The 27,077-nt window shown below is 38.4% G+C and overlaps 1 protein-coding gene across 2 annotated transcripts in view; it reads left to right on the plus strand.

Moving 5' to 3' along the window:
• The window catches only part of CSRNP3 (cysteine and serine rich nuclear protein 3), a 189,567-nt gene that overhangs the window by 15,108 nt on the left and 147,382 nt on the right, over positions 1-27,077 (plus strand). Inside the window, exons 1-2 of one of the 2 annotated variants that reach the window (XM_054699811.1) lie at positions 15,879-15,910; positions 19,384-19,472. In XM_054699811.1, the coding sequence (XP_054555786.1) occupies positions 19,460-19,472 (13 nt within the window). In that variant the 5' untranslated portion in view covers positions 15,879-15,910; positions 19,384-19,459. Of the gene's footprint in view, positions 1-15,878; positions 15,911-19,383; positions 19,473-27,077 lie in introns of those variants that run through there. The other variant, XM_054699810.1, reaches the window with a different exon arrangement.

Here is a 27,077-nt window from a genome sequence, read left to right on the forward strand (position 1 = left end):
CATGTTCACTTTCTAGGTGAGAAAATGGTGTTTGCTTTTAGAAGAATGCTGCTGTGAAATAATATCATTGAAAACTTGGAAATCTCCAAGTTGTTTGGATATTGGTAAACTGTAGACTCAAGGTCAGATTCATACACTATAGCAAATGTAGCTTCACACATAGTATACTTCTGCTAAGCAGTTAATGTTAACAATTTATCAGCAGTTATCATTTAGCTCAATGTAATTTGTTCTAACTTAAAATTCTTTTTTTTTTAAAAGATTTATTTATTTATTTTATACAAGAACTGGGGTACAGGTCAGAAGCGCAGGGAGGGTAAAAGAATTCCCCAGAGCCAGAGCGGGTTGCAGAACGTCCAAAAACACTGCTGAGGGGAGGAGCGGGCGAGGCAGGAGAGGTCTGCATGCCATGTGGGGTTCTCCCTGGCTGGTAGGGAATCAAACCAGCACTGCAGAGGCTGTGGACAGCTTCGCAGCGCGGTGCTCAACCGCTGCCGGCTGCACCTCTGGGGAGGCCCTCTAACTTAAAATTCTAACCACTTCAAGCAACATCCCTTGTATCAGATGGGAAGAATTATAAAAAGGTGACTCATGTTCAACATCTTATGACCATTTAACCCCAGTTATTAGGGGAGAGGGATTTCAAATTTTTTTAGAAGTATTAGCATCATGCAAGGCAAAACTAAACAAAATCAATAAAAGCTCTAAAATTCCACATACTCCTTATAAAATGATGAGTTTGTAAACTTCCTTTAAAACTGCATCCCATAAATAGAGAAAAAAATATGCAGCAAAAAGGGTATTTTCGGGCCTCCCCGGTGGCGCAGCGGTTGAGCGCTGGGTTGCGAAGCTGCCCGTGGCCTCTGAGGCGCCGGTTCGATCCCCGGCTGCTTCCTGGCCACCGGAGGAGGGTCCCACATGGCGCGCAGACCTCTCCTGCCGCCCGCTGCTCCCCTCAGCGGTGTACTTCGGTCCTTCTGCCTGCTCTGCTCCCTGCTCTGGCTCTGGTGAATTCTCTCACCCTCCCGCACTTCTGACTGTACCCAGTGCATGTATAAACAAAACAAACAAACAAACAAACAAACAAAGAAAACATGCCTCTATAAAAAATAAATAAATAAATAAACTAACCCTTCTTTTAAAAAAAAAAAAAAAGGTATTTTCTATTTTCCCCAATAATTTTTTAAGCATTTGCAAATCTTTAGCTCACACTGAAACCGTCTTTTAAAAATTCATACTAAAGTCTATATGATGTGATTCTGTGACCCCTGCTATTCAATTTTAACCCTTTCACCCCACACTCTGAAGAATTCAACATTTTGTTTGGTAATCATTAATTTTCCCCCATCGTTGTTGGAAGCACTCAGGTTACTAATAGGTATAATTTCATAAGAATACTTAGCCTTTGCATTATTTATCTTTTGACCAAATTAGAACTTACTTTTTATGAACTTGAAGAAAGTATAAAAAAATAGGAAAAGGAAGATGAGAGAAAGAAGAAAACAATAGCTGCTTTGAAAACAAGAGTCTAAAGTTACATATAAAGGTAATTTCTAGTCAGTGGATTTTGGGGAGATAAATATTGTTTGAGATTTTTCAATGACCTTTGCAGCCGGCCCTCTAAGTGACTAGCTGTATGGAGTGTGTGTATCTGGCTGTCAGCCATGATGCCCAGAAGAATATTAAGCACTGGATGATGCTTAAAGATCTTTATTGGGTGAATGTATTCATTTCTTTTGATACTTTTAAAAAAGATTTATTTATTTATGCATACAAAAGCTGGGGTACAGGCCAGAGTTGTGGGGGATGAGAGGATTCACCAGAGACAGAGTGGGGAACAGAACAGGCAGATTTACCAAAGTACACTGCTGAGGGGAGCGGCAGGTAAGACAGGAGAAGTCTGCTGCGCCATGTATGTTGCTCCCTGGCCGGCCTGGGATCGAACTCATGCTGCAGAGGATGGGGATTGCTTCATAGTGTGGCACTTAATCCCTTGGGCTACCAGGGAGGACCCTCTTTCGATACTTTTTTAAATAAATAAAAGTTGTATATATTTAGGTACACTTTGTGATTATATATATTACATATGCAATATGTATCTTCTATGAAATTCAATATTCACATTATATATTATAGAAAACAATATATTTAAGATACACATGTGATCTATGCATGATATACGCAGTATGTGTGCATTTGGAAATGATTGCTATAATCAAGCTAGTTAACATTTCTATCACCTCAGGTTACCTTTTTTGGCTGTGTTGAGAACACTTGAAATTTTTTTCTTGGCAGTTTTTAAGAATGCAATATGTTCTTTTTATAATTTCAGACAATTTTTTAAAAACTGGAGAGATTGTTTCCATTATGTTCTTGTTCTTAGGAAAGCAAGAGTATACATTTAAACTCAAGCGAGTCAGGAAAACTCTACTAAATACCTCTTATGGGCCTCCCTGGTGGCGCAAGGGGTTAAGTCTCAGCACTGTCAAGCTATGGGCAACCACTGCAGCATGAGTTCCAAAATAAAATAAACCTTTAAAAAGAAAACCTTTTATGTGACCTTGAAGAGCTCTATCCAAGCTCTGCAACCCTACAGGAGTTGCCTAGGATTTTTCAACTTTTTTTCTTTTCAACCACTCCTTATAAACATTATCAATCTAGACCCTTTCTTTGAGATACCACCTCATCTAGTGCAAGACAACATCTTCCCCACCTCAGAGATTTTTAAAAAACCTCTATCACATTTACAACCTCCCTGGTGTCTATGCCTTTCCTGAAGTTACAAATTGACTCTCTCCTGGAAAAATCAATTGCTGGACTTTGCTATGCAAGGCACTTACTGGTTTCTATAGCTTTTGAGTTTACCAGGTACCTATAGTGTTCATTTAAGCATCATCATGTCTTAAAATTGTGGCTCTATATGCTTTCCAGATGAAAGTGATTTTTGATGGCTTAAAGGGTTTGAAAAATTATAGTTCAGACAGTTGTGATGAGCACATGAAATAGTTTCTTGGAAGGGCAAACATTTACGTGAAGAGTGAATTTATTTTGATAAGATGAACTATTGATGGCTATTTTGATTATCTGGTCATAACTTTCCTGACATCACTGTGACCAGAGAATTGTCTTCAGCTATTAAAGAAGGCAGCTGCAAAATTTTTATTATTTTTTTTAAAGATTTATTATTTTTTTAAAGATTTATTTATTCATATAAGAGCTGGGGTGTAGGCCAGAGGTGGGGAGAGTGAGAGGATTCACCAGAGACAGAGTAGGGAGCAGAACAGATAGATTGACTCAAACACACTGCTGAGGGGAGTAGTGGGCGAGACATTAGAGGTCTGCTGTACCATGTGGTTCAGCTCCCTGGCTGGGGATTGAACTTGTGCTGCAGTGGCTGCCCATAGCTTCATAGTACTGAGACTTAACACCTTGCACCACCAGGAAGCCCAAAATTTGATTTTTTTTGGCTATTTTTTTCCAATACTGTTGTTAATGTACTTTTTTGTGTGAATTTTTAAGGGTTTTGTGGAAATATTTGCAGACACTGCTTTGTAAGGGAATGGTTATGTACATCATTGAACAACTTGTAACTGATTGTGTAATCAGAGCCATGATGTGGGATAAACTGTGTGGAGGAAGATTAAGGAAGATAGATTGAAGGTGTGACCAGCATTAACTTTCTGTTACTGTGGACTCCTCTTGGCCTGCCCTAGAATATGAGACATTATTTTATAATGTTGGACAAATTGAGGAAGATACTTCTTTTTTTCCCAGAGGGCTTCATATTGTATATATAGCAGAGTAAGACAAAAACACTAATAAAAATTCAACCCTCATTTTGAATTAAAAGAACTTCAGGGCTGGTGGGGCTTTTGAGAACATCTGGACTCACTGCCTTACTTTATAGATGTGGACACCAATATCTAGGGAGAGTAACTTGACAAGAACAATAATATGAGCTAGTGGCAGAGGACTTTAAAGTGGATCCCAAGAGGCTATCTTTCTATTAGTTTCTGATGGTCTATTATGTCTCTGACTACTAAGTAGAGGGACCCACATCATCCAGTGAAAGACATGGATGTATCTTACATACAGCTCCTCTTGGAAATAGGATGAGTCCTTCTTTTGGTAAAAGTAATTGGCATCTCATCTCCTGTTGCTATTTTTTGTCCAGTTGGCTTCTGGTTAAAGTATTATTATCTCCCAACTATAATATACTACCAGTGGTGAGTTTTTGAATAAATTCAATAAGTTAAAAAGTAGTGGACAGAGAGTTCAATTTGAGTGTGAATGAATAATTTCTCTTCCTCTTTCTATAAGTGACAAGGCAGACTATTGAGATTTTCTTGTATGTCACTGACATTGATGGAAGTATCTTAGAGCAAACATGTTGTTTTACATTTACATGAAAGAAATTGGTTTGTCTTGGTGACATAATGCTACTTGTGATAATGGGAAAATGTTGCAATGAAAAGTAGGGTGAGATGAAGTGTATAGTATGCATCGTTCGTGGCAGCTAACACACACAGGGTTATTTCATTTACTTTAAAAGTAAAACCTTTGTACATTCTACTTTTGCCAGAGGGGTGAGTGGCATCCTGGACTGTCTGAAAAAAAGATAATGATATCTTTCCATCCCTTGAACTCCAGGACCCAACATTACTTGTTCAATAATTCAAGATTTCACCAAGCCACTTACCTTGCATTTCGATTAGACACACTTAGTCACAGCTTCTGACTGAATGGAGTAATTATATTCCATTTTGCTGGCTAAGTACAGACTTGGCTTTTATATTTCCTTGTTTGTTTTAAACCCTGAAAAAGCTTAGTTTAAATTTGGCTCTAAACTTAAAAGCACAATTGAAACAAAATTTTAAATAAAATTTTATGTATCTATAGTGCAGTGTATCTAGAAAAATAACACTGTGTGTGGTTTTAACTACCATGAAGAACTAAATATAAAGGTAGTCCTGATGATGTTAATGCTACTGGTTCTTGCATCATTCAAGAGATAAGACATGAGATTTGAAATACAATATAGAAAATATTCCAGTTTCTCACATCTATGTTTACTCAGGATACCTAAAGGTAGAATTGAACTGTAGAGATAGTTCATAAAGAGCACAAGAATTAAAGTTGCATTAAATATTAAAGATACCTTCTTCATATTAGTGATGAAAATATTTTCATCTGAGATTGTCATTTGTTGACAAAAATTTCTTAAAGTATTTGCATTTGTAAGTCTCTTGATCAAAATCACATCCATAGTTTGGGGTCACCTAGCAGTGGTCATAGGCTACCAGTGCATAAGTGATCACCTAAGTAAAAGAGGGTGGCTTGAAAAAAATGGATCCAAACAAATGTAGTGATTAAAATTCCATTGACCACCTTCAAATGCCATAATCTTTGTCTTTGTTCTGAATACCATGGAATGACTGGCTTTTTATGCTTGTTTATGATAGTGATGATGAAATCAGAGTGCCTGAAGCAAATGTCCTAGTGTTTCTCAAAAGATTTTAAAATTCATCAAGCACATCAGGCAATCTGATGCTTTCTGACAGCTCAAAGGAGGTATATTTGTGTGCCTGTGAATGTGGAAAAGAATTTTACCTGATCCTGCTAAAAGAAAAAGAGCCCGTTGATGCTATTTCTGAATTGACTGCAGTGTTTAACCATTTCACTCTGGAAAGCACATGTTTGTACTCTGAAAACATTACTTCTCTTTTGTCTGAGGAATGTGAGAGTAAACCCAGAATTTAGGGCCACGGAGTTTTTGTACCATATGTTTTACATGTTCAGCTGCAGTGATCTGCATCAGCTAGAATAGTTAAATAAGTCTCCATTTTACTGAATTCCATTGAGATTTGGGTTATGATTAAAAGTACCATTTTAAATGCAATGAAGAAAGAGCAGTTGTAATAAATATAACAACAAAAAAATAGCTTTTCAACCAAAGGTGAAACACATAAAAACTGGAAAGATGTTTTCTTTCTATGATTTTTAACTTTCAGGCATGAAATTATTTGTGAGTTAAAATGAAAATGCACACTAGGTTTGTTTCATTTGCTTTTGTCTTGCCTAACAAATATAATAATGGAAAAATTATAAAGATTGATTTATTTAATTTACAATTCTAAGAATTTGAATGAAATGTTATGAAACCAGATTTATATAAACAACTATTAAATCCTTAATGGATATGTGCATTAGTTTTAATTATCATGGCCAAAAACAACAACATAGCCCCCCAAACCAAACCATATTCAAACAATTTCCAAAGCATTGTGATAGCTGGTGAAGAATAAGAGAATGCTAAAATGACTAAATATTTCTAACTGAAATGAAATAGTGGATCCCACTGATTGTGACATTGTGGAGACCTGAAATACTTGCAATGCTGTATGTTTTTATGCCACAATGAAATGGTAATGTTAGTGGAAATATTGCGCGTATTTTAGTTTTAAAGCATATTGAGAAATTTACTTTTAAATAGCTTCAAATAATGAAGACAAAATATTTCATTTTAAAATTTATCTAATGCCTACAATTTCAACATTTTCAAGATGTATATGCTTTAAATCTACCATTGCCAGAGTTTGGGGTATTTGGTACCATCTTTGAGGAACCTAGTTTGTAGAAATATTAACAATTTATTTTAAATGTAGATGATTTTCTAATATAGCCTATCCTAGCTTGTGAATTTCCCCCCAAATATTGTCCATTATCCTTTTAGTATGCCATATTTAACTTTTGTTGCATGCTGTTTCTGTCATGATGGTCACATTGGTTGGGAAAGAGTAGCATATATTTCAGAGATATATATATATATATATTTTTCAGAGATATACATACTCATTTTAAGAAATTTTTACTTATCAAAAGAATTGATTAAGGTGACTATTTTGATGGTCATTAATACTAGAATTCTATGCTAAGATTATGGTTACATTAGGCATTTGTCCTGGATTTTTGAAAATATGCATAAAACTAGAGAGACTACAAAAAAATAACCTACTAGTAAACTTGACTTAGTAATTCATGGGCACTAATAAAGAAATGTATATATTTTAAAATTCTATCAATATAAGGTAAACAAATGTTTTTATGAATAATTAATGAATATAATTGAAGAAAGGATAAACATAGTCTAAATAAGCATTGTTATTTTTTAACAGAATAGCTCTTTTTTAACATTCACTAGTTTTGCAGCTAGAATATGAAGTTTGACTTTTCAATTTTTTTATTGTAAAGATTTATTTTTATTTGGTCATGCCAAATACAAGCACTGGGGTGTAGGCCAGAGTTATGGGGGTGGGGGTGAGAGGATTCATCAGAGACAGAGTAGGGAGCAGAACAGGCAGTTCTACTGAAATACACTGCTGAGGGGAGCAGTGGGTGAGATGGGAGAGGTCTGCTGTGTCATATTGGTTAGCTCCCTGGCCTGGGATTGAACTCATGCTGTAGTGGCTGGCAATAGCTGGAAAGCACTGAGAAATTTTTAATTACAATTATTTTAAGTTCCTGGATGGCAAGGTCTGCATCCTGTGTTTCTCCTACATTGTTTAACAATAATCACAACCCCAAGCTTTACTGAACAATTTATCTTTTGCTGAGTATTGTACTAAATGTTATAAACAGATTATTTCATTTGATTCTCACAACAGTAGGTACTAAATAAATTTATATTTTGATAGGCATATTCATAACCTTTTTCTAAAAAGGACATAACTTAATAGATTGAATGATTACTGCCATCTTAAATACGACAAGGATGAATTGAAATACGGGCTTATGAATTGTATAAAAATTAATTAAAATTGTTGGATATGACTAGAGCCACTTTCAACAGGTAAGAAAGACCCACAGGAAAAAATGTTTTCATGTCAGATTTTCATGAAGTGTCTGATTTATGCAGTCAATATTGCCAGTATAAATGAAATCACTTTCAATTCCCTACAAGATTTTACTGACCTTTACATTTATTAGCAACTCAGATTTCAATATTTTAAGATTAGAACATTGTAATATTTTGAATCAATATTTTTAACATTTATTTCTTCAAAAGGCCAAATGTACAAAATATATTTCTGTTTAAGGATTTCTGCTGGATTTTTTTCTCATGGGGAAAAATTATACAGAACTCATATTACTATACAAGTAGTTAAATCTATGAAAAACCTATATAATGCATTACTCTGTGACCAATAAAGACAGTTGGGAAAAATGTATCTATTGTCATAAAAACATTCACATTAATAAAGAAGTTTGCAAAATAATAAGAGTTCTATCCCATTTGCACAATAGTAAGGCATGAGTTATGAATAAGATCCAGAAGTAAAAACAGAAACACATTTTCTACAGAAATATAGAAAACCTTGAGAGAAGTTTTCTCTAGATAGTGAAATTATGGTTATTTTTGTTATCTGTGTATTTTCCAGTATTCCCTAATATCTGCACATCTCAGTTTATTTTCATGTATTTTAGCATAACATGCTATCATGACATCTTCAAATATCTTAGAATAAATCTCTAATAATGGAAATAATAGTCCAAAGAGAATAACTTTACTTGCCCTCCAGAAAGCTTTACTGATTTATATACCCACTTCTCAGATTTGAATACCCATTTTCCCAACATCCTGCCTTCATCTGGTTCATTGTGCAGAATGGGAAAAAAATTAAGTCTGTTGTCCCAGCCACTTTGACCTGGAGAGGATCCATCACTAAATGGAAACAGATTTTCAGGGTTTTTGTAATTATAAACTCAGTCTTTAAATAAAAATGTTTCTTGACTAGTAAAATCTAGCCCTCAATTCTAGATAGTAATAACAGAAGCTGGTAACTTCTTTAAGAAATTCAAAAATTCCTATGGTATAAAGAAAAACACATTTATTTCAATTTTACACTTAATTTGGACAATTGGCAAAAGATGACATAGATACTGCTTGAAATGCAGATAGAAGAGAAGCTGGAAACATCAGTACTTAGTTTAGATAAATAAATATAGTAGTTGATTGAGACTCCTTTACCTTTTTTTCAAATGGGTTGAAGGATAAATCATCCACTTTACAAGAAAAAGAAAATCTCTCCTCAATTGTTAAGGCAGGATGAAAGCAGACCAAAGAGCTCTGTTTAGCATCCCACATATTGTAAGTGAAGATTAATTTTCAATATATTTTTGTTTCTTTGTGGCCAGTTTTTATTTTGATATCCTACATCTGGTATTGATCTGCATTCTTTTAGTAGTCTGATTACCAGGCATGAATCAAAGAACACAATTGAACCCTCCGTCTTAGACGGCTGAATGAAATTACCTTTTGAGTTTCCTTTTTTAAAAAATTGAAATTTCTTATTTAAGGTGAGAGAGAGAGAGAGAACCACATTCACTTCATATCTCTTACAGGTAATACATAAATACATACATTCCTTAATTTTATTTCTTTTACTGTTAATACTTGGAATTTTTCCTAGCAGTTTTTGAAACATTCAGTTAATGGTCCTGGTTATATTATTCAGGACTTTTTTTAAAATTTGATATATTTTTACATCATTTTTCATTTGTGCACAATGTATGCATTTTCATCTTGGTTATAATCCCCATACAATTCCCACCCCCCTTGTTTTGATCCTACTCCCTTCTTCCCCCTCTGTAGTGTGTCTCTGGTTTATTATTCAGGACTTTTTATTGTGAGTGACAAAAGTCCTACACAAAGTAATTTAAACAAAACAGGTATCTTAGTTCATCTAATAGAGAAAGACAGGAGTGAGGATTTAGGCAAAAATCAATCTGGCACTCAAATGACAATCTCAGTGCATTATCCCTCTCTCCCCCATAACTTGGCTCTATTTCCAGTATGAGAGGGCCTCATTTTCTCCTACTGCACATTGGGGATTATATTTTTTCCCAGTGATTTATGGGAGATCTGCCTGTACATAGACACACATATCCTCCTAGCACTGTGTTCTTGAAGGCAAGAAGTAGTATCTGACTCCAACTGTTTAAATACTGAAATGTCTCCTCTCTTCATGAGGATTATCTTAGTATGTCAACTATGTGCCTGTTTGTGCTTAAATCCAGTCTCTGCCCTCCTACAAATTGCACTCTTGACTGCTTTGCCTATGGACTTCCTGAAAGATTTAGCAAATAGGAGGCACTGGTGGGAAAATGAAAGCAAGATGAAAGGACAAACCAGAATATTCCCACCCACTTCCCATGCCTCAGGTGATATTTCCAGTGATGGCTGCATCACCTCCAGGGTTCCAGCCTCCTGGCTCATTGGCACAATGTGCTTTTGTTGTCTCAGCTCCCAAGCAACAGTCTCCCAAGGGATTCTGGCCTCTACCAGTCAGCACAAGCTCTGTGACATCATCTCCATTTCGACATCTTGCTGCTGCAAATCTCTTCATACAAAACCTTTGTAATTAGCTCATCATATGAAATACATTCCCCTTCCTTCATTTAGCATTGACCCTTTATCTGAACTGTATCCTGACTGATCACTCTAGCAAGGATCACATGCTCTTCACCTTCACTAAACCAGTCACAATGGCCAATTGATGACATCCTTTCACTGGCTGGATCTCATTAATTTATACATTCTTGTGGTAATAAAAAGAAATGTAGAATATGTTTTTTTTCAAAGTCTGATTTATTTATGAATGGAATAATTGGGGTATAGGCCAGAGGGGTTGGGAGTGAGAAGATTCACCAGAGACAGAGTGAGGAACAGATCAGGCAGATCAACTGAAATATACTGCTGAGGAGAGCAGTGGGCGAGACACGAGAGGTATGCTGTGCCATATAAGGGTTAGCTCCCTGGACAGGGATTGAACTCCTGCTGCAGTGGTGATAGTGCTAAGACTTAACCCCTATGCTGCTAGGGAGGACCCATAGAATATTTTTCTCGAAACTAATGGGAGGAAGAAAAACATTGGGCCACCAATAATAATGACTAACATATTAGTAAATAATTTAGATCCTGTAGTTAATCATGAAGCTCTAATTTTTTTTTTTTTTTTTGAAAACAGCCCTGCACAGGGCCTCCCTGGTGGCGCAGCAGTTGAGCGCTGGGTTGCGAAGCTGCCCGCGGCCTCTGCAGCGCCGGTTCGATCCCCGGCTGGCTCCCCTCAGCAGTGTACTTCGGGTCCTTCTGCCTGCTCTGCTCCCCGCTCTGGCTCTGGTGAATTCTCTCACCATCCCGCGCTTCTGACTGTACCCAATGCTTGCATAAATAAATAAGTAAATAAATAAGTAAATAAATAAATAAATCTTTAAAAAAAAAGAAAAGAAAACAGCCTGCACAAAAATAATTCTTAATAACTAAATAGTGGAAACATCTCATGTCTGTTGCTTTTTAAATTTATAAATATTCTGTCCTTTTAAAAAATCGTTTTCTGGTTAATAAAGAGAACTAATATATTACAGATCTGCTATGGGGGTAATAGGTTTTTTTGGTTTGTTTGTTTGTTTTGTGGGACCCTTGCCAGCGGCCAGGGAACGAACCGGCAATGCAGAGGCTGCAGGCAGCCTCGCAGCCCAGCGCTCCACCAGGGAAGGCCCCAGAGGTTTTTAAAAATACCTTATTTTCATTACAAAGTACAAAATTGGAGTTCATTATGTCTATTTAATAGATTAAGAAACTGGTTTTAGTAATATGCTAAGGAATAGAGGCAAGAAAGATGAAAACATCAGAAAGATACTGTTTTTTGCTATTTCTGAATCTAAACAATTTCTCCTACATTATGACGACACATTTCTCTCGAACTGCAGTGAATCTGCATTTCTCTGCTCATATTTTTAAAAAATCTCCAAGTTCATTTATTATTCAACTTACAGTAAAAACACTTTATTATAAAATCATTTATTATGAAGGCATCTACAGATAGGCTTCTATAATGAACTTCTCTCATATATATATAATGGATACCTCTTTATTCACACTTTACATTTGACATTGGAACATGTGCTGCATAGTATTACATCCAGACAAATTAATTTCATAATAATGTATATCCTATTTCTGCCTGCCACAAAATTCAATGTTACTGAAGTGTGGAGAAAGCATGTGAATGTTTATTATATGTGTACTAGGTGCTGGGCACTTTACATGTAGGAATATTTGTGAAACTCAATCTTAATTGTGGCCAAGACTATTAGATTATGTGGTTTTTGTTTTTTTTTTTCAAGATTTATTTATGCATACAAGAACAGGGTACAGGCCAGAGGTGCAGACGGCAAGAGGATTCACCAGAGACAGTGGGGAACAGAACAGGAGTGACTGAAACACACTGCTGAGGGGAGCTGCGGGCTAGACAGGAGAGGTCTGCTGCACCATTTGGGTCAGCTCCCTGGCTGGGAATTGAAGCCCTAGGTTATGTTTTTATACAACAAAAAGTCTGTAATTTGTTCCTTTTTTTTAAAATTTATTTATTTATTCATACAAGAACTGGGGTGAAAGCCAGACGTGTGGAGAGTGACAGAGCGGGGAGCAGAACAGGCAGATCTACCGAAATGCATTGCTGAGGGGAGCAGTGGGAGAGACAGGAGGGGTCTGCTGCACCATGTGGGTTAGTTCCCAAGCCACCCAGGGATTGACCTGCAGCAGTGGCCAGCAGTAGCTTGACAGTGCTCTCCTTAACCCTTGTGCCACCAGGGAGAACCCTGTTCTTTGTTTATTTTAAGAGATTCAAAATTGTCAGGGCATCAAGTAAGCATTCAAGACTTCATTTTGGTATTCCTACCCTAGGGGCAATAACAGTGTGGTTTGAACAAACTCACCTTGACAATCAAGATAGGTGTTCTAGGCTGCTTCATTAAAAGTTGAGTGAACAAATGTTGTAAAGATCTCCCTGTTTTACTGCTGTCAGTGAATATCGCTTTTCTTTTTTTAGGCTTGATTTCTATTTTCTGCAACCTAGCAGGAAAGTACACAGACTAACATAGTCTGCAATTTTACTGTGTTCTTAAGACCATCTGTAAGAATTTATGATTTCCTGGGAATCTGAGCATTCTAGCAGCATTTCTCCATTTTTTTTCCTGCGATATCAAGGAGCCCTACAATCAATTTTGTGTTTTCTTTTTTTTTTAAACTCTTTTTTAAAAAAAAGATTTATTTATTTATACAAGAACCAGGGTATAGGCCAGATGCGTGGGAGGGTGAGAGGATTCACCAGACACAGAGTGGGGAACAGAACAGGCAGACTGACAAAATACACTGCTGAGGGGAGCAGCAGGCGAGACAGGAGAGGTCTGCTACACCATGTGGGATTCTTGCCGGTTGACTGGGATGGAACCTGTGCTGCAGAGGCTGCGGACAGCTTCACAGTGCGGTGCTCAACCTCTTGCGCCACCAGGGAGGCCCCCAATTTTGTATTTTCTTTTTTTTTAAAAAAGATTTATTTATACAAGTACTGGGTATAGTCAGAAGCGTGGAGGAAGGTGGAGTGTGGGGGGTGTGAGAGAATTCACCAGAGCCAGAGCAGGGAGCAGGACAGGCAGATGGACGAAGTACACTGCTGAGGGGACAGCAGGCAGCAGGAGAGGCCTGCGCGCCATGTGGGACCCTCACCCTGTGGCCGGGGATTGAACCGGCGCTATAGAGGCTGCAGGCAGCTTTGCAACCCAGCGCTCAACCGCTGTGCCACCGGGTAGGCCCCAATTTTGTATTTTCAAAGTTGGTTTCTACATCAAAAAATTGTGAGCCCCATATCCAAAAACCAATCAATGCTTCAAAATTATTACCTTGAATAATGTTTTTTTTTTCAAGATTTATTTATTAATGCATAAAAGAGCTGGGGTACAGGCCAGAGGTGTGGGGGGGTTAGGGTATTCACCAGAGACAGAGTAGGGAACAGAACAGGCAGACTGACTGAAATACACTGCTGAGGGGAGCAGTGGGCAAGTCAGGAGAGGTCTGCTGTGCCGTGTGGGTATCTCCATGGCTGGGGATCGAAATCATGCTGCAGTGGCTGCGGATATTTTCATAGGCTGTGTTTTAATCCCTTGCGCCATCAGGGTGGCCCTAACTTAAATATTACTGTTTTTCGTGTAGTCATGAATATGTTACAAAATTTGATTAATGTTCTTTTTTTTTTTTCTCTCCTCTCTTCCTCCTTCCCTTCCTTACTCCCTCACTCTTCTTTCTTTCTCTTTTGCTTGACTTTTTTTTTAAAGATTTATTTATTTATGCATACAAGAGCTGGGGTACAGGCCAGATGCAGGGGTTGAGAGGACTCCCAGAGACAGAGTGGGGAACAGAACAGGCAGACTGACTGAAATACACTGCTGAGGGGAGCAGCGGGCAAGACAGGAGAGGTCTGCTACGCCATGTGGGTTGCTCCCTGGCTGGGCGGGGATCGAACTCATGCTGCAGAGGCTATAGATTGCTTCATAATGTGGTGCTTAACCCCTTGCGCCACCAGGGAGGTCCCAACTTTTTTTTTTCTTAAAGATTTATTTTATTTATACAAGAACCGGGGTACAGGCCAGATGCATAGGTGGGTGAGAGGATTCACCAGAGACAGAGCAGGGAGCAGAACAGGCAGACTGACAAAATACACTGCTGAGGGGAGCAGTGGGTGAGACAGGAGAGGTCTGCTTTCCATGTGGGTTACTCTGAGTCCAGCGGGGATCAAACTGGCACTGCAGAGGCTGTGGATAGCTTCACAGTGCTGCGCTCAACTGCCTGCACCACCAGGGAGGCCCTGCTTGACTTTTCACTCCTTTTCCCTTCTGTCCTTAATCTATATCCCTTGCCTTGTAGATAAATCTCATTGACAGTCTACTTATATCCTTTTACATTTTTTCAGTATCATATAATCATAAATGTGTAAACATTCTCAAGAAAATCTTTTGGTAAAAAAATGGATCATATTATATACACCTCTCCTTGTCTTTTTTTTTTTTTTGATTAAACAATACCTTATGGAATTCTCCAAGTTATTTGTCATACCTCTATTTTATTCTTTTTAATGGCTATATAATATTCCAAGGTATAAATAAATCACATTTTAGTCAGCCTTTTCCTTTTGAGTTCTTCTTGAGCAGCATAACAGTATCAGACAGGTTAGCAAAGAAGAAAACAGTCAATTTAATAACATGGTTATGGAAAGTTCAAATGGTTGTCAATTCTAGTCAATAATGGAGCAGGCCAGAAATATTTGAGTTTTAGGACTAGGCACCTCACAGACAGAGAGAGGGAGACTTCATATGAGATGAGAAGGGGCTGGCCACATCCTTACTCTGGAGAGTAAAGATGAGGTACTTCAATAGATGGAACGTCTTTACTGGTAAACCTAGAACTGGATGACAGTTCCAAACTCCATTCTTTTAGGTCATAGAGGGGAGTGCAATGATTGCTCTTTCTGTAGGAAAGGGGTAGAAGCTTAGGACATCCTGATCTCATGTTCAGTTAGGGCAGAGTGAAGGACTTGGGCAAGAGCAGAAGCTTCTCCTAGCATTCAGGGCCCATGATACTTTCATGAATAAAAATCAGCATGCATTAAGTAATGATATACTGCTGACCTTGATGAGTGCTATGTCAGCAGAATTGTGAAAATGAAGTTTAATTTGGGAGGGTTCAATCTAACATTACCAATGAAGAATGGAGAATTCCCTCTCTTAAAAAGTGGCTATAAAATGCAATGGAGAAATGAAGTAATAGTGAGATGGGGAACAGAAGGGATTTTTAAAAAATCAATTTATTATTTTAATTGAAATAACATTAGGCCCCCCATCAGGTATCATTGATACCCATCAGGTATCATTGCCGTGGTGCACCCAATGCCAGATTACCCATAGTCCAACCACCATAGACTTATTGTAAAGGATTTTTAAAGCTTTCTTACATCTGTAATTTTGTTTATTCTTGGATTGGTAGAAGCTGAAAAATCTTTTCATTCCTTTTTAAATGGTAATCTGTCTAGTCAAGTTTTTATACTTCTTCTTTGGTTAATCTTGCTAATTTACACTTTTCTGGGAAATTAGCCTTCTGTGTTTTAGCTAGATTCTCTTAAAATTCTGGCAAATTCTCTGTAGTTGTGTTTATGTCTCTTATGCTGGTTTTTTTTTTTTTTTTGTGTGTGTGTGGGACCCTCGCCGATGGCGGGGTAATGAACAGGCGCTGCAGAGGCTGTGGGCAGCCTCGCAGCCCAGCACTCAACTGCTGTGCCACCAGGGGAGACCCTCTCTTATGCTGTTTTAAAAAGAGATCAGGACAATTTACTTATTTATTTTTTTACCGCCAAATCAATTATTATTTTGGAAGTAGATGTCTTCTAGAACTTGCTGTATGTTAATAAATTTTAGGCCATTTCCACTGTCTATGTCATAATTATTTTTCTCTTTTATTAATGGGTTAGTTGTAGCTGAACAACTTTTTAGGACTATAAATTTTAGTAGGTGGTAAAGGGTTACTATACTGTGCTATTTTGTTTTGTAATGTAGTATTATATCAGTTATGGTTCAGAAGCTATTTGGTAGTTCTTGGGAATATTTTAAAACAGAATCTATTATATATGGTTTCATATATCACTTACCCCAGGGGAATAATTTTATTACCACACACCAGTGGCAGTAGTTGCTATTACAGAGAATTGTTTGCACACTTTCTAGCAGAGCTGCTTGAGTTGAAGGATCCCATGGAGATCACCTGACATATAGAGTTTAACTAATACTGATTTAAATTATTTCAATAACTCTTATCCACTTTGCTGAAATAGAAGTAGTAAGTACAACTATCATTTCACAAACTTTTTTGATCATGTGATACAACTTGATTCTATTTTAACATGTTAAGAAAGAAGAAAATTCATTTTAGTCATTTGATAAACAAGTGAATTAAAGGCTGCATGTATTTTTGATAATTATACTTCAGTGTGTGTATAAAGGTGCAGAATTGGAGTGTACTGTTATTTAAGAAACTGTTGTATATAGAATCAGTGTGACTCTCAAGTGGGGCTTAATTCTCTAAAAAATGTTCATGAGGGCCTCCCTGCTGGTACAGGGGTTAAAGACATAGCTCAATCAAGCTATCATCAGCCACTGAAGCACAAATTTGATCCACGGCCAGGGAGCTAACCCACATGGCACAGCAGACCTCTCCTGTCTCGAAGGCTGCTCCCCTCAGCAGTGCATTCCTGTAGATCCACCTGTTCTATTCCCTACTCTATCTGGTGAATATGCTCACCTCCCACATCTCTAGCCTACACCCTAGTTCTTATGGCATAAATAAATCATGAAAAAAAAATTTGGTGAGACTTGACATGGCATTTTGGTCTTTACTGCTAGATTCTTTTGTCCTACATTTTTTTACTTTTGTCAGGAAGTTGTGCTTCGGAGTGAATTACGCTTTTGCTGGCTGCGGCATATTAATTGTGCGCTATTGTTTTATTAATTATGCGATATTGAGATGCAATTGAAAATACAATTAAAATATTTCACTGAACTCAAATTCACATTCTTCACTTGTGTTCATAGATTGATATTTCTTTTTGATATGAAATATCAGTTCTTTGAAACTGATATGAACCAGGCTTCCCGACATGTAGAAGTGATCAGCTTAAGAGTCCCAAATGCTATGATTCTGAAAGGAACCGGTTTTTGTTGTAAAGATTATTTATTTATTTATTATTTATTTATTTTTGCATAGAATAACTGGGGTATAGGCCAGAGGTTCAGGGAGTGGAGAGGATTCACCAGAGATAGAGTGGGGAGCACAGTAGGTGGATTTACTGAAATACAGTGGAGAGGGAAGTATCTGGCAAGACAGGAGAGGTCTGCTGTGCCAAATGTGGATTAGCTCCCTGGCTGGGGATGGAACTCACACCATAGTGATAATGGAGCTGATACTTAACCCTTAGGCCACCAAGGAGAGCCTCTCCAGCATTCTCAAGAAATATGTTTTTAAGGATTTATTTATTTATGCATACAAGAACTGGGGTACAGGCTAGAGGTGTGGAGGGTGAGAGGATTCACCAGAGACAGACTGGGGAACAAAACAGGCAGGTTGACTGGAGTACACTGCCGAGGGGAGCCACAGGTGATTTAGGAGAGGTCTGCCATGCCATGTGGGTACCTCCCTGGCTGGGGATGGAACTCATGCTGCAGTGGTTGTGGATAGCTTCATAGTGCTGCATCTTAATTCCTTAGAAAAAGTGATTTTGTACACTTTAAATGGGAAAATAAAGGTGTCATTATAGCCAGGATTTCATCACTTCCTTAAATTATTGCATAACCATTTTCTGGCACTGTAATTTAAAAAGCAAGACTTTTCTTAAAGCGTATTTATTTTATTTTATTTTTGAAGATTTTTATTTATTCATACAAGAGTTGGGGTACAGGCCAGAGGTGTGGAGGGATGAAAGGATTCACCAGAGTCAGTGGGAAACAGAACAGGCAGGTGTACTGAAACACACTGTTGAGGGGAGCAGTGAGTGAGTCAGGAGAGGTCTGCTGCACCATGTGGGTAGCTCCCTGGTCAGGGATCGAACTCCTGCTGTGGATAGCTTTGTAGGTTGCGTCTTACCCCTAGCACCACCAGGGAGGCCCAAGCATATTTATTTTAAAGAATGATATACTTGAATTATTTTCTTAAAGCCTAGCTATCTTAAAACCTGAATATATAAAGGTTCGAGTTTATTTATTTATTTATTTAGAAAGATTTATTTATTTATTTATTTATTTATTTATTTATACAAGCACTGGGTGCAGTCAGAAGCGCAGGAGGGTGAGAGAATTCACCAGAGCCAGAGTGGGAAGCAGAGCAGGCAGAAGGACCGAAGTACACTGCTGAGGGGAGCAGCGGGTGGCAGGAGAGGTCTGCGTGCCCTGTGGGACCCTCCTCCCGTGGCCGGGGAGACTGACTGCAGGCAGCTTCGCAACCCAGCACTCAACCGCTGTGCCGCTGGGGAGGCCCTGAGTTTATTTTTTGAAAAGATTTATTTTAATTTATTTATGCATATAGGAACTGGGGTATAGGCCAGAGGTGCAGGCCTTGGGGGTGAGAGGAAGGACTCATCAGAGATAAAGTGGGGATAGAACAGGCAGATCTACTGAAAAACACTGCTGAGGGGAGCAACCTGAAAGACAGGAGAGGTCTGCTTCTCCATCTGTGAGTTAGCTCCCTGGCTCAGGATCAAACTCATGTTGCAGTGACTGGCAATAACTTGATAGACTGAGATTTTAACCCCTGCACCACCAGGAAGGCCCTCTTTTTGTACAAATTATATACAGTGCAATCTTTCTGCTTATACATACTGTCATATTTGTATTCCAAGATTCCTACTGATATGTCTGTTTCATATTATATATATTTACACTTTGTTGTCAGTTTTACTATTTGAAAATATAACCTTATGTAATGTATTACAATTTTTCTTTTTTAAGGAGAAAATAAAGAGCTATCAACAGACTGAAAAGATGTTTTCAGAGGCGTAGAGTCTTCGAGAAGATATTGCAATTCATGAGATCTCAAGGTTAGCAGTTTTTATTCTTTCACAGATTTTAGCTATAAAATTATAGCTTTTTCCAAGTTATTATTGTCAATGTGAAATTAGATTATAAAGAAAAATATTCTTAAAACAATATATTTTTAATAAGGTCTTGTCAAGATTTTTAGAAATTTACTTAAACCTGAAATTTATTATTTACCTCAGTTGAGAATGGTTAAAAGATTATTTTAGTGAAGAACCATTGATTACTAAAGTTTCCTTCACTTTTTAAAAATAGCATTGTTAACATAAAAATAAACATTAGGCATCCCTATAAGATTTTTACGTTTGATTTGTTAAGAAATGTACACGTATTTAGCAAATTTTAGCTTCTTGTGTATCTTCAGGTACAGAACACTTATACTCAGATAGTTTAGGATAGCTCATCAGCAATTCTAAAATTCTTTTAATCCTATTCCCTGCCTTTCCTAAGTACAATCAACAAATTACGTTTTTCTGGGAAAATATGGCCTCAATAAAAGAGTAATTAATATGAATGAGCAAAAGGGTATTGGCTGATCTTTTCTAAGTATTTTATTTTATTATTTTTAAAGATTTATTTATTTATGCATACAAGAGCTGGGGTACAGACCAGAGATGTGGGGAGTAGGGGTGTGTGTGAGACAGGATTTACCAGAGACAGAATGGGGAACAGAACAGGCAGACTGACTCAAATACACTGCTGACGGGAGCAGCAGGCCAGACAGGAGAGGTCTGCTGCGCCATGTGGGAAGTTCCCTGACTGGCCAGGGATCGAACTCATGCTACAGATGCTGCAATTGCTTCATAGTGTGGTGCTTAACCCCTTGCACCACCAGGGAAGCCCTCTAAGTATTTTAAAGAAAAAAAAAAAAAAAAAACAAACCTTCCCATTACTAAATAGCTCATTATAACAAACTAATGTAAAATATTCATTTGGGTTTTTGAATTACACTGTAGATTAAATTGGTTTGTGCTCATGGAATATCTTGAGAAAGTGAATGATTTTTGGCTTTATATTGTAGGACAGTATGAATATCAAATATTCATATTTTTTTTTTTTTTTTAAGTTTTCATTGAATAATTTTATTTATTTTTTTTTTTAAATATTAAATTTTATTTTTATATTCCCCCATACAATTGCAAACGCCCCATTCTGACCCCAATCCTTCCCCTCCCGCCCCCCAACCCCCCAAAAGTGTCTCTGGTTCATAGTTTTTTGTTGATTTTGATTTTCACTTTCTTATATTCATTTTCCTGGTCCCTTATTTAAGTTTTCTAGATTCCTGCTATGAGTGAGACCATCCGGTATTTTTCTTTTTCTTTTTGGCTTATTTCGCTGAGCATGATCCCTTCCAGTGCCATCCATGTTGCTGCAAATTGCATGTGTTTATCTTTTTTGAATGCTGAGTAATATTCCATGGTATATATGTACCACATCTTCTTGATCCAGTCATCTATTTTTGGGCATTTGGGTTGTTTCCAAAGCTTAGCTATTGTAAACAGTGCTGCTATAAACATAGGAGTGCAGGTGCTCTTTGGAATTGATGTTTCTGTGTCCTTTGGGTAAATACCTAGGAGTGGAATTGCTGGATCATATGGAAGCTCTATGTTTAGTAGGTCCAGAAATCTCCACACAGCTCTCCATAGTGGTTGGACCAGTTTGCACTCCCACCAACAGTGCACAAGAGTTCCTTTTTCTCCACATCCTCGCCAACATTTGTTGTTGCTAGTTTTTTTAATATGTGCCATTCTCACTGGTGTGAGATGGTATCTCATGGTAGTTTTGATTTGCATTTCCCTGATTACAAGTGATGTTGAACATTTTTTCATATGTCTGTTGGCCATTTGCATTTCCTCTTCAGAGAAGTTTCTTTTTAGCTCTTCTGCCCATTTTTTGACTGGATTATTTTCTTTGTTGTTGCTGAGTCTCATCAGCTCTTTGCAGATTTTTGTGATCAGTCCTTTATCATTAGTGTTGGGTGCAAAAATGTTCTCCCAGTTGGTGGGGTTTCTCTTTGTTTTTGTTATTGTCTCTTTTGCTGTGCAGAAGCTCTTTAATTTGATGTAGTCCCAGCTGTTTATCTTTCTCTTCACTATCACTGCTTTGGGTGATGTGTCTGTAAAGATGTCTTTGATGTGCAAATCCCGTAGTGTTTCGCCTATATTTCCTTCTATGTATTTTATGGTTTCAGGTCTTATGTCTAGTTCTTTAATCCATTTTGAGTTGATTTTTGTGTATGGTGTGAGGTAGTGGTCAAGCTTCATTCTTTTGCATGTAGCGACCCAGTTTTCCCAGCACCATTTATTGAACAAACTTTCTTTGCTCCAATGCATAGTCTTTGCTCCTTTGTCAAAGATTAGTTGACCATAAATCTGTGGGTTTATTTCTGGATTTTCTATTCGATTCCATTGGTCTGTATGTCTGTTCTTGTTCCAATACCATGCAGTTTTGATGATTATGGCTTTGTAGTATAGTTTGAAGTCTGGGAGTGTGATGCCTCCATTTCCTTCTTTTTTTTTCAGTAGAGCTTTGGCTATTCGGGGTTTTTGGTGATTCCATATGAATTTCATCAATAATTGTTCTATTTCTTTGAAGAATGCCATTGAGATTTTGATTGGAATAGCATTGAATCTGTATATTGCTTTTGGTAGGATGGCCATTTTAATAATGTTTATTCTTCCAATCCATGAGCAGGGGATGTCTTTCCATTTCTTTGTGTCTTCTTCTATTTCTTTTAACAGTGTTTTATAGTTTTCTTTGTATAGGTCCTTTACCTCTTTTGTTAGATTTATTCCCAAATATTTGATTTTTTTTGTTTCGATAATAAAAGGGGTGGTTTTTTTGATTTCTTCTTCTTCAGATTTATTGTTTGTGTATAGGAAGGCTACTGACTTTTGCGTGTTGATTTTGTATCCTGCCACTTTACTGAATTGATTGATGAGTTGAATTAGTTTTTCTGTGGAGATTTTGGGGTTCTCTATGTATATTATCATATCATCTGCAAATAGTGATAGTTTGACTTCTTCTTTTCCTATTTGGATTCCTTGGATGTCTTTCTCTTGTCTTATTGCTCTGGCTAGGACTTCCAGTATTATATTGAAAAGCAGTGGTGAGAGTGGACATCCTTGTCTTGTTCCAGATCTTAATGGAATTGCTTTCAGCTTTTCACCATTGAGAATGATACTGGCTGTTGGCTTGTCATAGATGGCCTTTATGATGTTGAGGTATGTTCCTTGTATCCCAAGAATTTCAAGGGCTTTTATCATGAATGGGTGTTGCACTTTGTCGAAAGCTTTCTCAGCATCTATTGATATTATCATATGGTTTTTATATTTCTTTTTGTTGATGTGTTGGATAACGTTGATTGATTTTCGGATGTTAAACCATCCTTGTGCCCCTGGAATGAATCCAACTTGGTCGTGGTGAATTATCTTATGGATACATTGTTGGATTCTGATAGCTAAAATTTTATTGAGGATTTTTGCATCAGTGTTCATTAGGGAGATTGGCCTATAGTTTTCCTTTTTTGTGTTGTCCTTATTCGGTTTTGGTATTAGTGTAATATTGGCTTCATAGAACGTGTTTGGTATTGTCCCTTCCTTCTCAATTTTTTGGAAGAGTTTGTGAAGGATAGGCACTAATTCGTCTCTGAATGTTTGGTAGAATTCATTTGTAAATCCATCAGGTCCTGGGCTTTTGTTTTTGGGGAGGTTTTTAATTACCATTTCAATTTCGCTGCTTGTAATTGGTCTGTTTAGGTGTTCTATTTCTTCTTTATCTAGCTTTGGGTGATTGTAGAGTTGTAGGAATTTGTCCATCTCCTCTAGATTGTTGAACTTGTTTCCATATAACTGTTCATAGTAGTTACTGATTATTCTTTTGATTTCTGCTGTGTCCGTTGTGATTTCTCCTCTTTCATTTATGATTCTGTGTATTTGTGCTTTCTCCCTTTTTTCCTTTGTGAGCCTGGCTAGGGGTTTGTCTATTTTATTTATTTTTTCAAAGAACCAGCTCTTGGTTTCATTGATCTTTTGGATTGTTTTTTTAGTTTCAATTTCATTTATTTCTGCTTTGGTTTTTATTATTTCTTTTCTTCTACTGGTTCTGGGGTTTTTTTGTTGTTCTTTTTCTAGATCTTTGAGCTTCGAGATTAGGTTGTTTCTTTGAGTTCTTTCTTGTTTTTTGATGTGAGCTTCTATTGCTATATATTTTCCTCTTATTACTGCTTTTGCTGCATCCCATACATTTAGGATATTGGTGTCCTCCTTGTCATTCAATTCAAAGAATTTTTTAATTTCTTCTTTGATCTCCTCGTTAGTCCAGTGGTCTTCCAGTAGTGTGGCTTTTAATCTCCATGAGGTAGGATAGTTCCTTGCCTTCTTTTTATGATTTATTTCTAGTTTGATGCCTTCGTGGTCAGAAAAGATGGTTGGTATGATTTCAATCTTGGTGTATCTGTTGATGTTTGTCTTGTGCCCCAGTATGTGATCGATCCTGGAGAATGATCCGTGTGCGCTTGAGAAAAATGTGTACTCCGTTTTTTTTGGGTTTAGTGTTCTATAGATGTCTGTTAAGCCCAAATGCTCTAGGTCCTTATTTAGAGCTTTAGTTTCTTTACTTATTTTTTGTCTTGTTGATCTATCCATTGTTGATAGTGGTGTGTTGAAGTCTCCCACTACATATGTGTTTTCTCTGATGTCTGTTTTCAGAGAGGACAACAGTTGTCTGATATATTTTGGTGCTCTTTCGTTTGGTGAGTATATGTTAATGAGTGTTATTTCTTCTTGAAGTATTGTCCCCTTAATCATAATGTAGTGACCATTGGGGTCTCTTTTTATTTTTTTGAGTTTGAAGTCTGTTTTATCTGATATAAGTATAGCTGTTCCTGCTTTCTTTTTTGGCCCATTTGCTTGTAGGATTGTTTTCCATCCTTTGACTTTGAGCCTATTTTTATCTTTTGTAGCTAAATGTGTTTCCTGGAGACAGCAAAAGGTTGGGTTTTGTTTCTTAATCCAGGCTGCAACTCTGTGTCTTTTTATTGAAGAGTTTAGTCCATTTACATTTAGAGTTAATATTGATATGTTAGCATCTGTATTTGCCATTATGTTTGTCTTTCCTTTGATTTTATTTATTTATTCTTTTAATAACTTTTTTTTTTTTTTTGGTCTTCTTTCGTTGTTATTCGTCCCTCTGAGGTTCTGGCTTTAGGATTCCTTGTAGTATTTTTTGGAGTGGGGGTTTAGTCGCAATGAAATTCCGGAGTTTCTCTTTGTCTGGGAAGGTCCATATTCTTTCTTCATGGAGGAAAGAGAGCTTTGCGGGATAGAGTATTCTTGGTTGGCATCTGTTTTCTTGGAGTCTGTTGACTATGTCCCTCCACTCTCTCCTTGCCCGTAGTGTTTCTTCAGAGAAGTCTGATGTCAGCCTGATTGGTTTTCCTTTGAATGTTATCTGTTTCTTCCCTCTTGTCAGCTTCATTATTTTTTCCTTGTCCTGGATTCTTGGGAGCTTTACTATTATGTGTCTTGCTGTGTTTTTCCTTTCGTCGTGGAAGTTTGGTGTTCTTCTTGCTTCTTGTATATCAATTTTCAGCTCCTTCTTCTCATTTGGGAAGTTCTCTTCAATTATATCCATGAATATTTTCTCTGTTCCTACATCTCTCTCCTCTCCTTCTGGAATTCCTATAACTCTTATATTTCCTTTCCTCATGGAGTCAGATAGTTCCCGAAGTCTTTCTTCATTCTTTTTCCTTCGTACTTCTCTTTCCTTTTCTGTTTTGGTTCTTTTTATTTCTGTGTCTTCAAGATTACTTATTCGTTCTTCCATTTCATCTATTCTGCTTTCATTGCTTTTCCCAGAGTTCTTTAGTTCCTCCATTAATTCTTTGATCTCCTGCATTTCTCTTACTTCCCTCTTTAGGGACTCAATTTCCTTCTTCTGATCTATCACTTTTTTAATCATGGCAATTTTAAATTCTCTTTCTGGAAGGCTCAGAAGTTCTTCCAAGTTGCTGTCGTTGCAATCTGGGGAGTGGTTTTCTTTTTGTGGTGTGCTTCTTTCCTGAGGAGTTTTTAGGTTGCGTGTGGTTCTTCTACTCCCTACTGTCTGTTTTCTAATTTGTCGTATGCGTTGGGACACTGTGTTGCTCGGACTGACTGACATCTTGGGTGAACTTCTCCGCTCCCCTCTGGCTCTTCCAGGAGCCATCTCTGTCTTCTGGGGGAGCTTTCTGCTGGTTTTAGGCAGTTTTTACTGAAGAAATGTCCCTGTTCTCAAATGGCGAAGCGGGATGCAGTCCCTGCGCCTCCGGTTTCAGGCACACTCTTCTGCGCACCCGGTCTGCCCCGGACGTGGGTGCCTGCTCCCTCTGTGGGCTCAGACTGCTGGTCGGAAGGGGCCTGGCGTGGAATAACTTCCCGGCTGGCCACTGGGTCCTCCAGAAACCTTCTGCCCTTTTCAAGCAGTCTTAAGAAATGTCCTGTTTTATAGGGTGTTAGTGACTTTTTTTTTCCTGGTCGCTAGGTGGCGCCAGAGATCTCTCCTATTGTCCTTGGGGGGCTGTTTTTCGCCTCCCCCCACCCCGTGGGACAGAGAACAGAGCGGGAATGGTAGGGTACACCTCAACAGCTTTGGGGTGCTGTGTCTGCCTTGTGCCCCACCGTCGTGGAGAAACCACGCCCCGAATTTTCGTGCCCGGGTCTCAGTTCAAAGCCCTCAGTTCCAGGACGCGGGCTGTAGCCCAGTTCAGTGGCGCGGGAATGGCGCCTTTTGCACAGCTCCCGTGCCTGGGCGCCTGGTTCCTGCTCACTCAGGGAGGGACCTTCACCTCAGTGAGGACCTCCGCGCGTCTCCCCGCAAGCCTAGGTCGCAGGCGCGGGGACCTGGGCAGCCGCGATCCAGGTCTGCACTTGCTTTTCAAGCGCGCCGAGCGCGCCGCGTTTCCGCGCCAGCTTACCGGCAGCCCGGGCTGTGTGCGCGTCTCCCGGGGTCTTTGTTCTTCTCTAATGGCGCCCGGAGCCGTTCGCTCACCGCCGCGGCGGATCCTGCAGGGTTCGCCTCAGCTCCCGTTCACGGGGTGTGGTGGCTGCAATAGTTCCTTTCCACTCACAGTCCCGCTTGCTGCCTCGTTTGTTCTTGTGGGGTTTTGGTTTGTTGTTTCCTCCTCTCTGCCGGTCGGAGAGTGCCGCCTCTGTGGGCGGGGGAGGGGAGCAGGGTTCTGCGCTTCCCTCCCTTCTAGTCCTCTTTTATGGCCACTTTCTTCTTCGGGCAGTTCGCTGGCGTCACCCGTTTATCTTCCGTGTCCCAGTTCTCACTGGGACCTGCCGCTTTTCCTCCCTATTCACTTTTTTTAATGGGAGATCTTACTCGCAGCGTCTCCTCGCCGCCATGTTGCTCCGCCCCCTCCTATTGCTCTTTCATTGAATCTCAAATTATTCATACTTTTTAAAGAAAAGTTATTAATGAGGATCTCTTATTTTGAATTGGCTGTCTCAGATCTCTTGAATGTCTGCATCTTTCCTTCCTCATCCACAGATTGCTTCTCCATGCAAAATGTCTTTGGACTTGCCATAAATAAAAGAGTGGCTAAGTGCTTTGGTTGTTTCAAA

Source organism: Talpa occidentalis, unplaced genomic scaffold (assembly GCF_014898055.3).
Source record: "Talpa occidentalis isolate TD23 unplaced genomic scaffold, MPIMG_talOcc4v2.1 talOcc4.3, whole genome shotgun sequence".
Taxonomy (NCBI): domain Eukaryota; kingdom Metazoa; phylum Chordata; class Mammalia; order Eulipotyphla; family Talpidae; genus Talpa; species Talpa occidentalis.